General features: G+C 41.1%; 1 protein-coding gene across 1 annotated transcript in view; it reads left to right on the top strand.

The window, feature by feature from the left end:
* The first annotated feature begins 11,999 nt into the window (after positions 1-11,999).
* The window catches only part of VSIG1 (V-set and immunoglobulin domain containing 1), a 28,165-nt gene continuing 24,627 nt past the window's right edge, over positions 12,000-15,537 (top strand). Inside the window, exon 1 of the mRNA XM_081565875.1 lies at positions 12,000-12,124. Within this exon, the coding sequence (XP_081422001.1) occupies positions 12,076-12,124 (49 nt within the window). The 5' untranslated portion in view covers positions 12,000-12,075. The remainder of the gene's footprint in view (positions 12,125-15,537) is intronic.

Below are 15,537 nucleotides of genomic sequence, written 5' to 3'. Positions count from 1 at the left end.
GAGCTTTCCTCTCCCAAGAAATCTTCAAACTTGAGACCCAGGGCAAGTTGGATGCTCCATGAAATGAAGGATTTGGACCCGATGGTCTAGAGCTGTCACATCATGTCTGTGTCTTAACTCTTCCTGCATGACAGGCCACCTGATTTCTCACCCTGGAAGTGGGCCTCCTGTGGGCCTCTTCATGTAGCTTCATGCAGTTGTAAGCATAACTGTGCAGCTTATTCAAAAACAGTGGTGGTGGCAGAGTTTGACTGAAACCCCAAGATCTCTTTTCCCAAACATTGCCTCCCACAGCTTCTCTTCTCCTGCATGCCCTGACATTCCTGCCATTAATCATCCCTCACAAGTAAAGGTGAGAGGCTATCTCTGGGGGTAACACCTGGGATCCAGCAGGCCTGAACACCCACCCTACCCAAGCAAGACTCAATCAAGCTCCTGAAAGGCAGAAAGACAGAACATCTCCTTTGAGTGAGAGACACACAGGCTTCCAGACTGTCAGAAAAACCAGTGGGGGAGGCTCAGGCCAAGGTCTCTGCTGAGTGGCCCTGAGCAGCTCCAGCACACGAAGTGCCAGGGACCACTAGAAGCTGACTCCCTGGGAGTGCTGTAATGGATTGTGGCTCTGAAGGAAAATGTGACTGAACTTGTAGTGTGATTTCGGGCTAGCTATTCTGTAATTTATTGCTGAGTCATGGAGCTTTCAGACCTGGAGGCACAGTTTAATCTCCTAGATGAGTGTAGGAGAAGAATACAACTTATCAAGATCTGGTCACTCACAGGAAGCCTCCCTACTCCTGCTTTGCTGATATCAGTTTCGTGCTTCCCCCAGAGTTGCTGCTGCGGTCAAGGATTATGAGAACCCTAAATCTTCCTTCACATCAGAAGTGCTGAACTGCCCAGGAAGACTTGAGTCAGTGGAGGAGGCTTTGGAGGTGGGGGTGCTGGTGCCTACCAGTGGCCCAACACCTAGGGCCAAGGAGGGACACCAGGTTGGGGAGGAGGACAGATACTTCCTTTAGACTCTAGGGTTAAAGCATCCTGTGAGCTTAGCTGGGCCTGGGCTCCTGGCCCAAATTTCATCCTTTATAAGCTCTGTAAATATAGGGGTGTATTATGAGCCACAGTGTTCCTGTCACTTTAAACCGGAAGTTGCAAATCATATGAGGTGGGCCTGGTATAAGCAGTTGAGGGTTGTAGGGACTGTGAGCACTGGAGGCTTACAAGCCCCACATAAAGGCAGTAGCCATTCCTCAGATGTCCGCAGTTGGTGCCACACTGCAGTCTGCCAGCATGGCCTGATCTATCAGTGGTTTTAGGAGAAAGATCTTTACAAAGTGATTTTAGAAATTTCCCACATATTTCAATGTTGATAAAGAATTACATTTGTATTGATACAACAATCTCATCTATAGCACTTCCTATATGTAGGCACTGTTCTAAGCACTTTGCAAATAATAAGATATATAATTCTTACAGTAATCACAATCTCATGAGGTCAGTCTTCTTTTATCTCATTTTGTGGGTGAGGAAAGTGAGGCACAAAGAATTGAAGTAACTTACCCACAATTCCTCAGCTGGTAAGTGGCAAAGCGTGGGCTTAAAGCCAAGCAGCCTGACTCTGTAGACCATGCTCTTTGTCACTTTGTTAGGCTGCCTCACTAAAACTAGCAAACAAGCAAACCTTATATAAACAGCAAAAACAAAACACCATGCAGGACAAAAACCAAGCAGACAAGTAAGCACAAAAACAGGCTTTTCATATGCTTTAAACCAAATCCAACAGAATTTGACACCTTTTCTGTTTTCTCCTGCTTTTGTAATGTCTTCTTTGTAAGCTCCTTCATGCCTGATCTCCATCTTAACAACTCTTTTTTAGATATTCCCAACGTTCTTTCCCCAGCCTGTCCATAAAGCAACCTGGCCTCTTTGCCTTATTGTCATTCTACCTCTCTGTTTTCATTGTTCATTCTAGATTTTTACCTTCAAAAATCCTACTCACATCCTCCCGGAATCCCTCTTTCTTGCCAGGTGGATCCCATGGAATTCATTCTGCAAACAAGATTTGGGGGTTTGCAGCCATCCCTTTCAATAGCCCACACACCTCTTTCTGTACTTGTGTTTATTTGTTCTCTGTGTTTCATATTGTGGCCTTTCACAATTGTATACTTCTTAGCATCAGTCCCTAAGTGTGTATTTAGTATGTATTTGTCTTGTCTTCCCAACAAGAGTGTGAGCCATGTAAGCAGGGGCTGTGTTAACTGTGTATTCTACTGTCCCTTGTTCAGAGCTAGGAGGTCACATCACTTAATTGGCAAGGGGATGGGAGTTGGAGCTGTCACACTTGGGCCCAAGGCCTCGCTCTGCCGCTTACAAATTCAGTGACCAATGAAAATTCATTTTACCCCTCTTAACTTCATTTCCCTCACTTGGAAAACGAGGAGCATACCTAATACCTCCTTCACAAGATTAGTGTGAGACACAATGCGTATGAAATGCTTAACCCAGGGCCTATCAGCTAGTAAGCCTTCAGCATTTGGCAGCTTTTATTACTATGTCACAGTGCCATTAATCATCTCATGAAGCTGTGAAACTCCTCAATCTCTTGGCTCCAAAAAAATCTCTGATTTTTAGGGTTAACTTCACTCAGGTATGGCAATTTTAGGAAGTGTTGAATAGGACTAGTTGAACAACTAAACCAACCCACCAACCAACTAAACAAAAACCAAAGCAGGGCCGTGCAATTATACAATTAGAATGTGATTTTTTCAGGATTTAAATCAAACATGATCTCTCCCAGTTGGAAGGAATGGGAGGGTCTGGGACCACTTTGGGTTGAACAGATGTAGATGTGTCCCTGTATGTGGGCACATTTGCATGTGCTTGCACCTACACATATGTATTTTTTGAAGCAGAGCCTATGACATGTGTTTGTACAGTGCGTCAACACAAACTGCCTAGGAGTAGGCTTCCCCAAACACATGAATGTACACAGTGGGTTGAGTCACACTATCAGTTAACACTGGGTTCCTGGTACTAACCCTTTCCAGCCTCCCTACTATCACTAGGTAAGCAATCCCATGCTACTTGACACAAGCTGACTCATACTTTTCGTTAAAACACAGCTTACCAAAGGAGAACTTTTTGGATGCTTCTTCCTTCCAGGACAGGAAACAAAGATTCCCCAAATCAACAGGACAGCAACCTCCATAGCTCTACCTAAATATATTCCCATAGTGCCTTTGATTCACAGCTTTACTGAAGGCTGCTGGAAGACTCTCAACAAGGTTTCCAGAGAGCATATTTAGGGGGTGTGAGTTCACACCAGGTTGATTGCCGTGGGAAATTCCAGTCCTTACAACGCAGGGATGGGAGGGAGAAGAGGGACTCTTTCACTGAATAACACCATCACAGAATTCACTTGACAGATTTTCTTTCTGGAACCCCTAGTTTGGAACTCCCAGCCTCCTTGTATGGAGAATTGCAAAATTACGTGCCACTTCTTTTTTTATCATTTTCAAGGCAACTCAGTGTTAACTTGGAATGAGGAAGTTTGTTGTTGTTGATGATACTGATATTACTCTAGATTTGTTTATTAACAAATATACCAGATCATGCACACCCCAATAAATTCCACCTTTTAAATATTCACTTTGATATACCAAGAATTTGGAAAAGTGAATTCACCAAACATTACTAGGTCAGTTCCTTTAAATCACAGTCTACCATAAGTTAGTGTACTTCTAAAGGTGGCTCAGTGGCAAAGAATCCGCCTGCAATGCAGGAGACGTGGGTTCGATCCCTGGGTCAGGAAGATCCCCTGGAGAAGGAAATGGTGACCCACTCCAGTATTCTTGCCTGGGAAATCCCAAGGACAGAGGAACTTGGCAGGCCACAGTCCATGTGGTCGCAAAAGAGTTGGACATGACTTAGTGACTAAGACTAATTAACTAAACAACAACAACAAAACCATAAGCTAATAGCATGTGTCCGAGAACCAGGTATCTTGGGCTGAGGTCCTGACTCTGGCATTTATGTGATGTTTGGAAAAATTCTCTCTGAGCCTCATTTTCAGCAATAAGGTGGTTATTGGAACTGAGGTTTTGACCACCAGCAGTTTTCCTTCTGAGGAGGATGACTGACAGCCATTTCACAACAGAGAGCTGGTAAAGCAAGATAAATATGGCTGCTCAGTAGATGTGCGCAGTAAAGGATGGGGAGGGGGAGCAGGAGCCAGTAGGTATTGCCCTCTAAAGAGAGCAGAAGACCACTTAAGTGTGCAGAGTAGGATGCAGGCTATATATAGTAACAGGAATATTCGAGGCCAGTTGAGAGGATGAGAATATGAGTCCTGAGGCTATGTGTTGCTATATATGAGGTTTGTGCAAATTGCTTCATTTCCCTGTGCTTCTGTTTCTTCCCCTATAAAATAAGCATCATAAAACTGCCTACATCATAAGACTTTGAAGAAGATTGTGATATAATGAATATAAAGAACTTAGCATAATGTCTGGCCCATAACAAGCTCAGTGTGTGGGGGGTGGGGGGAGGAGGAGGGAGGGAGAAATCACCTAAACACTGTCCCTATCCTCCTTCAGAGCTTGCATTCTTAGAAGCATGCAGAGGACCAGTACATGAATTGCTGCCCTATCCTCTAAGTGCTGGGCAAATGGTATTCACTAGTGCTGTAAAGATGAGGTCACATCATATGGGAATCAGGAGACAATATATGGAAGGTTAGGCTCAGGGTATAAGTAGGTATTTGACAATTAAACTTGATGGGGTGGGTGATCTAAAGGAGGGAGTAGCTTTGTAAGGGTGCAGGGGTGGGAAAGTGAGGTACAGGTTCAGGAAATAGAGTAATTTTGTTTGGAAACTACTTGTAAGACTTTGGCTAGTTCTGACACTCTTTGGTGTTACAAATAGCAGAAAATAGACAGGAGAGGTAGGTTGAGGATGCCAGACAAAAACATTTATGTCTTGGCAAAAAGGTGATGGGGTGTCACAGCAGATTTTTGATGATAAGAATGACACGATTACATTGGACTTTCAGAAAGCTTATCTGACAGGGTTACAGAAGATGGATTTGAGAAGATTTGAGTCTAGGAGATGAGCTCGGAGGCTACTGCAGCCATCTAAATGACAGATGACAGTGACTGCGCTGAAGGATGACAGGAGATGGAAAGAAGATGAACTACAAAGATGTTCTCAGTAGGATTTGGTACTGGAGCATAGACAGAGTGACTAAAAGTAGAAGTCAATGCATGGGAGCACCAGCAACAGTGACTGGGGAGTGGCACAGGTTTGGCAACAGAGGGTGACTTGTGTGAGGTAAAATTTGAAGCACTAGTGGGGCATATAAGCAGGGCCACGTGACAGGCAGTTGGAAAAAGCACTGAAGCTTCAATGGCACGGTGATTGCACAAGGAGTTTTTGAAACAGGTTCTTCGGAACCATTCCAACAGGAATGAATGAGAATCTTTAGACTCAAAGCACTGACTAGATTGTGCCCTTCTGTACATAATTCAACATTGTAAAAAATCATACAAAACCATAAAATGTGCATAAGGAAGTCCAATAAATTCTGATTTTTCCCTCGAAAATCAGACATTTCAACCATCAAAAATATATATGAAAAGCTTTACTCCCAAATCTCTCTGTTTGTCTCTCTCTCATAATGGTGCCCTAAGAATGGCCTTGGTCTATCTTTTGGAAACCTGAGATTGACTTCTGAGCCAGGTCCCAAGCCACACAAAGACAGCAGGCTCATCACCTTATAATTATGCCTCATTTCGTGACCACAGAACAGCATTACTGAACTTGATCACCTATTTAATTGATTAGAAAGGCACTGGCAACCCACTCCAATACTCTTGCCTGGAAAATCCCAAGGACAGAGGAGCCTGGTAGGCTGAAGTCCATGGGGTCACTAAGAGTCGGAGACGACTGAGCGACTTCACTTTCCCTTTTCACTTACATGCATTGGAGAAGGAAATGGCAACCCACTCCAGCGTTCTTGCCCAGAGAATCCCAGGGACGGAGGAGCCTGGTGGGCTGCCGTCTATGGGGTCACACAGAGTCGGACACGACTGACGTGACTTAGCAGCCTCAAATGATCTAGCCTGTTTCAGAGAAAACTCCCTTAAAGAGTAAGGATTTGCTGTTATTTAGGACGTGAGGGCATTGAAAAAAAAATTTACCCTATCTCACACAATACACAAAGATAAATTCCAAATGGATTAAATCCAGTTTCACAAGTGAGTTAGTGAGTGAAAGTCACTCATTTGTGCCCGATTCTTTGCAACCCCATGGACTATATAGTCCATGGGATTCTCCAAGCCAGAATACTGGCGTGGGTAGCCTTTCCCTTCTCCAGGGGATCTGCCCAACCAAGGGATTGAACCCAGGTGACAAGTTTGTTCATTTAACAAAAAATGAATAGACAGAAATCCCTGCCCTCTTGAAACTTACTTTCTGATTAGGTGAAAAAGTAAACAGTAAGTAAGCTGTATAGTATGTTGGACATTAATGAATGCTGTGAAAAAAGGAAAAGCTAGTAGGGGTTGGAAAGGCTGGAGTAGGGTAAGCTACAGTTTTAAATTGTGTGAACAAGGGAGATGTTGAAAACTGACATTTGAGCAAAGACTTGAAGATGAAGGAGTTTGCCTTGTTGATATCTGGGGCTAGAGTGTCAGAGACAGAGGCAACTGCCAGTGAAAATGCCCTAAAAAGTGGGAGCATACCTAGCTGGATTGGATGGTCAACAAGAAGAGCAGTTAGGGGCTTCCCAGGTGGTCCAGTGGTTAGGCCTCTGCACTCTTACTGTAGGGGGCATGGGTTTGATCCCTGGTTGGGGAACTAAGATCCCATATCCACCTTAGCCAAAAAAATTAAATAGTAATAATTAATGTCTTTAAAAAAAAAGAGCAGGTGGCTGGAGCAGAATGAGAGAGGGAAGAATGGTAGGAGATAAGGTTGGCAGAGGATGAGATGGCAAGACAGCATCACCGACTCAATAGACATGAATTTGAGCAAACTCTAGGAGATAGTGAAGGACAGGGAAGCCTGGTGTGCTGTAATCCATGGGGTCACAAAGAGTTGGACAAGACTTAGCAACTGAACAACAACAAAGTTATTGTTGTTTTAAAGACTTTGACTTTTATTCTGAGAGAAATTGGAAACTACTGGAGGATCTTGAGCAAAAGTGAGATGTGATCTGACTTGCGTAGAAAAGAATCACTCCAGTTGCTGTGAGAATAGACAATGCTGCTGCTGCTGCTGCTAAGTCGCTTCAGTCGTGTCTGACTCTGTGCGACCCCATAGACGGCAGCCCACCAGGCTCCGTCGTCCCTGGGATTCTCCAGGCAAGAATACTGGAGTGGGTTGCCAGTTCCTTCTCCAGTGCATGAAAGGGAAAAGGGAAAAGTGAAAGTGAAGTCGCTCAGTCGTGTCCGACTCTTAGTGACCCCATGGACTGTAGCCTACCAGGCTCCTCCGTCCATGGGATTTTCCAGGCAAGAGTACTGGAGTGGGGTGCCATTGCCTTCTCCGGAATAGACAATGGGGACGAGGCAAAAGCAGGTAGACCATTTAGGGGCAATTGCAGTGAGCCAGGTAATTGATGCTGGTGACTCAGACTCAGATGGTAACAGTTAAAGTGGGGAAAGTGGTCGGAGCCTGGGAATGTTTTGGACATGGACCCAAAAAGAATTTGCTGATGAATTAGATGTATGTGAGGGAAGGAGAGGAGTCAAGGATAACACAAAGGCTGTTGGCCTGAGGAAGAGGAAGGAGCGGATTCCCATAACTGAATTATGGGACAAAATTATAGAAGCATTAGAATAAAATATAATATTTTATTATTAACATAATAATATATAATAATATTTCTATAATCTTAGATTGGAAACAGATTTCTTAAAGAAGACATGAAACTCGGAAGCTACAAAGAAAAAATTGCTAGATTTAACTACTGCAAAATGCAAAAGTCTTTATAGTAAAAGACAATTTTTTTTAAAAAAGTGATAGACTGGAAGAAAATATTTATAATGTATATACCAAACTCAGGTTAAAATTTATAACTGTAAAGAGTACTTCTGCAATATGAAAAGAAAACTCAAGTGGGAAAATGGTATAAGGTCATAAAACAAGCAATTTACAAGAAAAAGTACACCAGTTAGGCCAACAAATCTATGAAAAGAGGCTCAATCTAATTAGAGAAATACAAATTTAAATAACAATGCAATACCAGTTTTCAGCTGTGATATTAATAAAATTGAAAGACTGATAAATCTCACTGTTGACAAGGCCATGGAGAAACAGGCACTCTCATACACTCTTTTGACAGAGGTGTAGATTTGTAAAGAATTTCTGGTGAGCAATTTTTCATAATATGCCAAAAATTAAAATGTTCATACCCTTTGATCATCCAGCAATTTCATTTCTAGGTACCTAATCTAGAGAAATCATCACATAAGTGGGCAGAGATACAAGCAAAAGGAAGTTCATTTCACCATTGTTTATAAGACCTTTGTTTTAAAGACTGGAAATGACCTAAGAATTCCCCATTAGGAGAATGTTAAAATAAGTTGTGGTACATTCATACTATGAAATATCATATGGCTTTAAAACAGATAAAGTAGCTCTATAGATGTAGTTGTGCATGGTAACATAAACAGAGAACAAAAATGCTTCCGGGGGTGGGGTGGGGAAAGCAGCTTACAGAACAATCTATATTATGATTACCTTTCCTTTAAAAAACCCACCTCATATGCCTATATGTAAATTCATAGAAAGGCTGAGAAAAATGCAAAACTCCCCTTGCTTGTGAACATGGCATGCGATTACACACGTGGGTGAGAGAATGGGGCTTTCTTTTTAGTCTCTGTATGCTTCTTTGTTCTTTGATATCCCTTCACAAGCAAAATGTATTACTTTTGTAATTTTTAAGTATAAAAACGAGGGAAAAATCAGATACTGCCAGTTTCTGAACGTTCCCAAGGAAGAACCCTGGAGGCAGTAGCATACTTGTTACTATATATTCACACTGGGCCACTGTGAAACGTGATGGGAGGGACGGCATCAAATGCGTGTTATGTGGCCTTGAGAAAGACACATTTCTGAGCCTCCATTTTCTTATATTGAGAATGTAGATAATACCTGCCCTATCTATTTTACTGTTACTTGTGAAGATAAAATGGAAAAACAGTTTTAAAAATTGTGAAGCTCTGTAAAACTGTGCAGGATATTTGATAATATTTCATGTCCCAGTTAATGACTTGCTTCTTCTGAGCAATAGTCAGTGATACCAAATTCAGTCCGAAGTGGAAACTTTATCTCTTAGAGTTTATTTTCACAGAGCTCTACCTGTCCAAGTTAGGTCACACATAGCAGCAGTGCAGGCATTTTACTTAAATCCTCTAGAGTGTTTTGTGTTTGTATGAGAGATTCTGTCTGATGCTGCTGGGTTTTAGCAACAGCTTTAAGCCAACCCCTCCTCTCCCCATCTCAGGGTCAACCATCTTGTATATACTGAATTAATTAACAGGGTCTTCTTAGCACCTGCTTTATGCTTAGTGCTCCCCTGTGGGTGGGAGGCCAGATGTTCAGGTTTTCCTGGGACTGTCATGATTTATACTATCTGTCCTATGTAATTGGAGAAGAAAATGGCAACCCACTCCAGTGTTCTTGACTGGAGAATCCCATGGACAGAGGAGCCTGGCAGGCTACAATCCATGGCGTTGCAAAGAGTCAGATATGACTGAGCAACTAAGCATAGCACAGCACAAGACCCTCCCTTAGGGAAGCCTAGGTAGCCAAAGGGCCAGTAGATCATGTGGGCGGTGGCTGGGTGGGGGGCAGAAGGGAAGGTGGGTGACAAAGACATGTAATAGTTATTTGGGAAAAAAAAGCTTCAACCTGTGTCTTGGGAAAGGAAAGGAATGTTTTTTCTCTGCCACCTGCAGCTCTTTCTTCTTCTCCCCTACCCTGTATTGCCCAACACCCAGAATTCAAGCCAGTGCTAGACTATGCTCTGTGTGGGTTTGGAAACAAGCCTTCATTTAAGCATTGCTTTAGCAGGAAATGTGTACTCTTGGATTCAAACAATGGGCTAGCCAATACATTTTGGGACACGCTCCTTCTTAAGTTGGGAACTGCCTGTATAAGACCTGATCTCCATCCTGGAGGGGCTCATAGCCAGTCGATTTAGGGGAAACCTCATTAATACATAGACTACTGAAGAATAATCCAGTACCAACTGAGGGTATTGGCTCTAAGTATAATACAGATTTATCCAAGAGGGAGCCCAGAGAGAGGTGGTTTTTGGGCTCTTCTAAATTTTCACATAGGACAGTATGACTGATCTGTGCTAAGAATATGCTTAGATAGCAAGAGGAAGGAGGAGAAAGTTCTAAGTAGGGATCGAGTTCACTGGAAGCCAAGGTTTGGCTTCAGACACGAGCATGGACAGGGAATGCTTCGAGAAGGTATCATATCTGATGAGAGCAAACGGCTTTCTGAGGAGTGGTGGGAAGTTCGCTTGGCTGAGATGAGATGGTGTCAAGTGCTTTCTGTAACTTAAAGTTCATAAAACGTATCACTGCAATTTGCACATATTTCATGTGATTGAACACTCTTTGAGGCAATAACTTTTGACAACATTTTTCAAGTGGATGATTTAACATGACTTAAATTCAGGTGAGGCGTGGGCAAGATCTTAGAATGTTGGGAATCCAAATTAAGGACTTTGGACTTGATGAAAGAGTCCCTTATGGTGTCATTGAAGATGCTTGATCAGGGTTGGAACACTGACATGTGGCTGGTACAGAGACTGAAGGAGAAAGGAGTCAGGGGGCCCATTTAGGAAGCTGCCACAGTAGGCCAGGGGTGGAGACCTGAGTACCTGGACCAGGATGGAAGGGACAAATCTGAGAACCATAGTAGAGATGGAAACACCAGGACTTAGAGATTGCAAGGGAAGAGCCAAAGGAGGCCCGTATGTATCTCAGGGTTAGTTAAGCATGAGAGCAACTTCGTTAAACGTTCATGTTCTGTTGAAGGCTTCTCACTCCTTCAGGCTGCCTTCCCTTCTAGTGAATCCCCTTTCTAAGTTAACCCTGTGGCACCTATTCAGTATCCTAATTCTGCAAAAATTCAGACTCATCCAGTGGAAGTCTTAGCTCATTTATTTACTCACCTCATTTTGGAAAATTGCTCGTGTGTGCTCAGTTGTGTCTGACTCTGCAACCCCATGGACTGTAGCCCTCAAGGCTCCTCTATCCATTTTCCAGGTAAGAGTACTGGAGTGGGTTACCATTTCCTCCTCCAGTGGATCTTCCCGACCCAGGGATCGAACTTGCATCTCCTGCACTGCAGGCAGATTCTTTACCTGCTGTGCCATCGGGGAAGCCCAACCAGTTTGCAAAATTAGGTGAATGAATAAATGCTACAGGGTTTCTAACTTGGAAGACAAAAGCATGCAATTCACTGCACTACTAGGGCTTCAAAAAAGTGTGATGTGTCCAGAGTTTGTTCACATAGAAACTGGATGCTTTCTTGCTTCATGTCCCCTGTGCCCTTCCTGTGAACCCTGTCTCCTGAGAAAATCTTAGAACATTAATTTGCTAACTTAATTTGTAAAAGGTTAGTGAATCAATGCCATAAGGCATTGATGAAAATATTTGAAATTAATTAACCTTGTCAACTTTTATTTATATAGGTTCTCTTCCAATTATATCTTTTCCCCTCAAGTATAACTTTTTAATAAGATTAATTTTAAACAATAAAACTTAGGAATCTGTGTACAAAGAACTTTAAGAATTTAAATGCGTGGGTTTATCATTAACACAGTAGCAAATATATCAAGGAAACACGCCCCATGAAAAACATTTCAAAGAAACACACATCTGCTCTGAGAAAGGTCTGTAACCAATAAGTAAGCCCCAAGAAGCTTGTTTGCTTGGTGATGCCGGCAGATAAGCCTGGCAAACCTCGGTGTGATTGAAGAAGCCAGTTTGAGACTCAGCCTAGCCCAGGCAAGCTACTGGACGTTGACTGCGCTCAGCGAACCTCAGCACAATGGGATTAACATTTTGGAAGGTGTTTCTGATTCTCAACTGCCTTGCAGGTAAGGGGGGCAGATCTCCAGCCCACCGAAGATCATTGGGAATGAAGTTTCCTTTTAAACTGAAATTGCAATTTTTTTTTACATAGAATATTCCCCTCCTGTGCTTAAAAGGAACTATATTAGTATGCTGAGTAAAGTAATTTTCAGAAAGCTTGCTTAGCAAATATGTGCTATGCTGATATTTTGGGAATCCAGGCTGTAAATAGAATAGTTTTATGTAGCTTCTGAATTAGAATCCCCCCCCCCAAATTGCAGTATCTTTCTTTTTTTAGCTTGAAAGTTGAACAGATGAATTTACTCAGAAGCTGAAGTTTGTGCCAAGGATACTTTTCTTCCCTCTGTTTTACTTGACTGTTTCCTTCAAACTCACTTTGATCGACTTGCTAAACCTGGCTGGGAGCGCCTGTCATGCTTAACTATCTAACATTTCCTAAGAGTTGTACTTTTCAAAGCATAAGATGGTATTTAGGAAAATATGTGAGTAATTTATCGTTGCGCACAATATGGGTGTTTTTAGGGGTTTGAGCAAAACAAAATCATTTTTAGAGTCAAAATCCTAATATTGGTAGACCCAGGAGAGATCACTAATTCAGAAAAATCCCTTGGTTAATTTTTTCAGATACCAGATATAGTTTGAATCTCTTCTTATGATAAGTTAGGTCCATGGTAGATTCAATATGATTGTGTATCCAAGAAATGTCTTTGCGACCCCATGGACTATACAGTCCATGGAATTCTCTAGGCCAGAATACTGGAGTGGGTAGCCTTTCCCTTCTCCAAGGGATCTTCCCAACCCAGGAATCGAACCCAGGTCTCCCACATTGCAGGCGGATTCCCACATTGTGGCTCCCAGCTGAGCCACAAGGGAAGCCCTAAGTAATATTAGGCAGTTATTAGAATGAGGTTTACTAAGCATATTAACAACATAAAAAATGCTCAAGATAAAATACTAAGTGCAAAGCAGGATATACCCACATGCCTAGAATAAATTCTTAGAAACTGTTCATGGCTAATGGGATTATAGATGATTTTAATCTTATTCCCCAGCCTTTTCATATTTTCTATGGTTTCTACAAAGAATACTGTATTACACTATTTTTATAATCAGAAATGTTACTTTTCAAAACTATATGATATTTAGTAATGATTCTCTAAATGTTCATTGCTAAATGTTTAAGCAGACATGTTCTGTGGAGTTACCAGAAGGCAATACTGCATTTATCCAGTGATCTAGCCAGGACTTAGAGCTGGAAAAAGCTGCCTTTCTCAGTTTCCATCCTGGTGGGAACATATGTTCCTATTTTCCCTTTCCTCCAGGAATATTCATTTTAAACCTTAACTTTAGACAGTGCAAGTCTTTGTCCCTTTTAAAGAGATTTCAGTCATTAGCTAATTGGGTCACCATGGGCCTTCTGCAGCAGCCTCTAAAATCACACCTGTAGTCAACACCTGCTTCCCTCTCTGAGGCCTAACTCTGGCCTATATTAGATACCCATTTTGGAACAGTTACGAGAGTGGTTTCTACTATAACTAATGTGGATACAATTTTTACTGATTATAAATGTAATGTATGGTCTTTGTAGACAGTTGGAAATATGAAAACAATATAACTAAGAAAATAAAAGTCACCAGAAATCTTATCAGAGATTCGGGTGAATTTCTTATTTTTTTTCTCTTGCAAGTAAATAGTATATTACAGAATTGAGTTTATATCTTGTCTGCAATTTTTTTTATTGTCTAAAAACTTACTTAGATGATCTCAGGATCTTACTTGATTGTGACTTTCTGAACAAAGCCCAGAGTGACCAATAAATACTTCAGAGCCTTTAAGTTACTGTTCAACTGATTTTGTTAATGTATAGTGTACATATATAATCTAGCTGGCCCAACAAAATATGGTAGTGTCAGTCTAGCAAATAGAATGGAAATATGGTACAATATATTGTTGTTTGCAGTGCTTACATATGTATGGAAGTCAGAGAAAGAAAAAATTCAGTAAGCTATGCCTGGTATTAGTAGTGTCCATCAGTTGATCCAGAAATGGCTGTGAGGTAGCTGGTAGTGTTTCCATCAAAGTGCAATTTGATGTGCTATCTGAACTTGTTTCCTGCTCAGGAAGAATGTCACATTTTTGGTGTCAAGCATGGTGCTTGGCACATAGTGGGCACATAGGAAATGTTTACTGAAAATTAATTACCTTCTGAAATCCTGCCATTTGTGACATGGATGGACCTTAAGGACATTATGCTAAGTGTAATAAGTCAGATAAAGACAAACACTGTATGATCTCACTCATATGTAGAATCTGAAAAAACAACAACCTGAACTCATAGAAACAGAGAGTATAGTGGTGGTTACCAGGGATGGTGGTTGTGAGATAATGGGGGTGATGTTGATCAAATGGTACAAACTTCCAGTTAGAAAATGAGTAAGTACTAGGGATCTAATGTACAGCATGATAACTATAATTAACAATACTGTATACTTGAAAGTTATTTAGAGAGTAGATCTTAAATATTGTCACCACAAAAAAGAAATGGTAATTATGTGATGTGATGAAAGTGTTAATGCTTTGGTGGTAATCATTTTGCAATATATGTCAAATCAACACTTTGTACAGCTTAAACTTATACAATGTTATATGTAAATTATATCTGAATAAAGGTAGAAAAACAAAAGAGTGAGTTACCTTCTCAAACCCCAAACATTCAGAAATGATTTTCACATGCATATATAAAATGAATTTTTTGGACAACTAAGCAAGACAGATTTTATTTTAATGAAAACCTTTCTACTGACTTCTAAGGAAGTCAGGTATATTCCACTTCAGGAAAATAATTTTATTCAAAAACATCTTCAAAAAGTTCAAGCATATCATTTTATATGCTTGTAGTAGAGTCACCTGTTGGAAAGATATGTTAATGTTGTTTCCAGTTTCACAAGGTACATGCTGTGCATTTTAATGCAGTAATATATCTGAACTCTAGTCAGATCCATAAAGTTAGTGATCACTTGATTATTGCCTAACTCAAAAATGAAGCAATTTTACATGAAGTTGCTTGAAATTAAATCACTTCAAATGCATCAGGTCAAATATGCCTGTTTAGTATGTTAGAATAATAATCCCCCTAAGCAAAGAGCCTGTCACATTGTAGGCATTAAATAGATGAATGAACAATCATTACCAAAACATGAGGCATTTCAAATCTGTTTAGAGTGTTGATTAACTCAAGTGTATACACCTTGGATTATTTTTCTTTAATAGTATGCACTTATTTTTAAAAGCAGTCACACATATTTCAGCCACGTATGTGTTCTTTGTGGGGTTGTGTTTTTTTTAATTCAGCCAGGTCAGTGAGTGAAATTGCAGTCCTCACTTTTGTTTAAATCAAGTACTAATCTTTATTTTTCTG

The sequence above is a fragment of the Giraffa tippelskirchi genome, chromosome X (genome assembly GCF_054371585.1).
Source record: "Giraffa tippelskirchi isolate mGirTip1 chromosome X, T2T-mGirTip1v1.2.pri, whole genome shotgun sequence".
In the NCBI taxonomy this organism is placed as follows: domain Eukaryota; kingdom Metazoa; phylum Chordata; class Mammalia; order Artiodactyla; family Giraffidae; genus Giraffa; species Giraffa tippelskirchi.
This window is presented reverse-complemented; position numbering and strand designations above follow the sequence as displayed.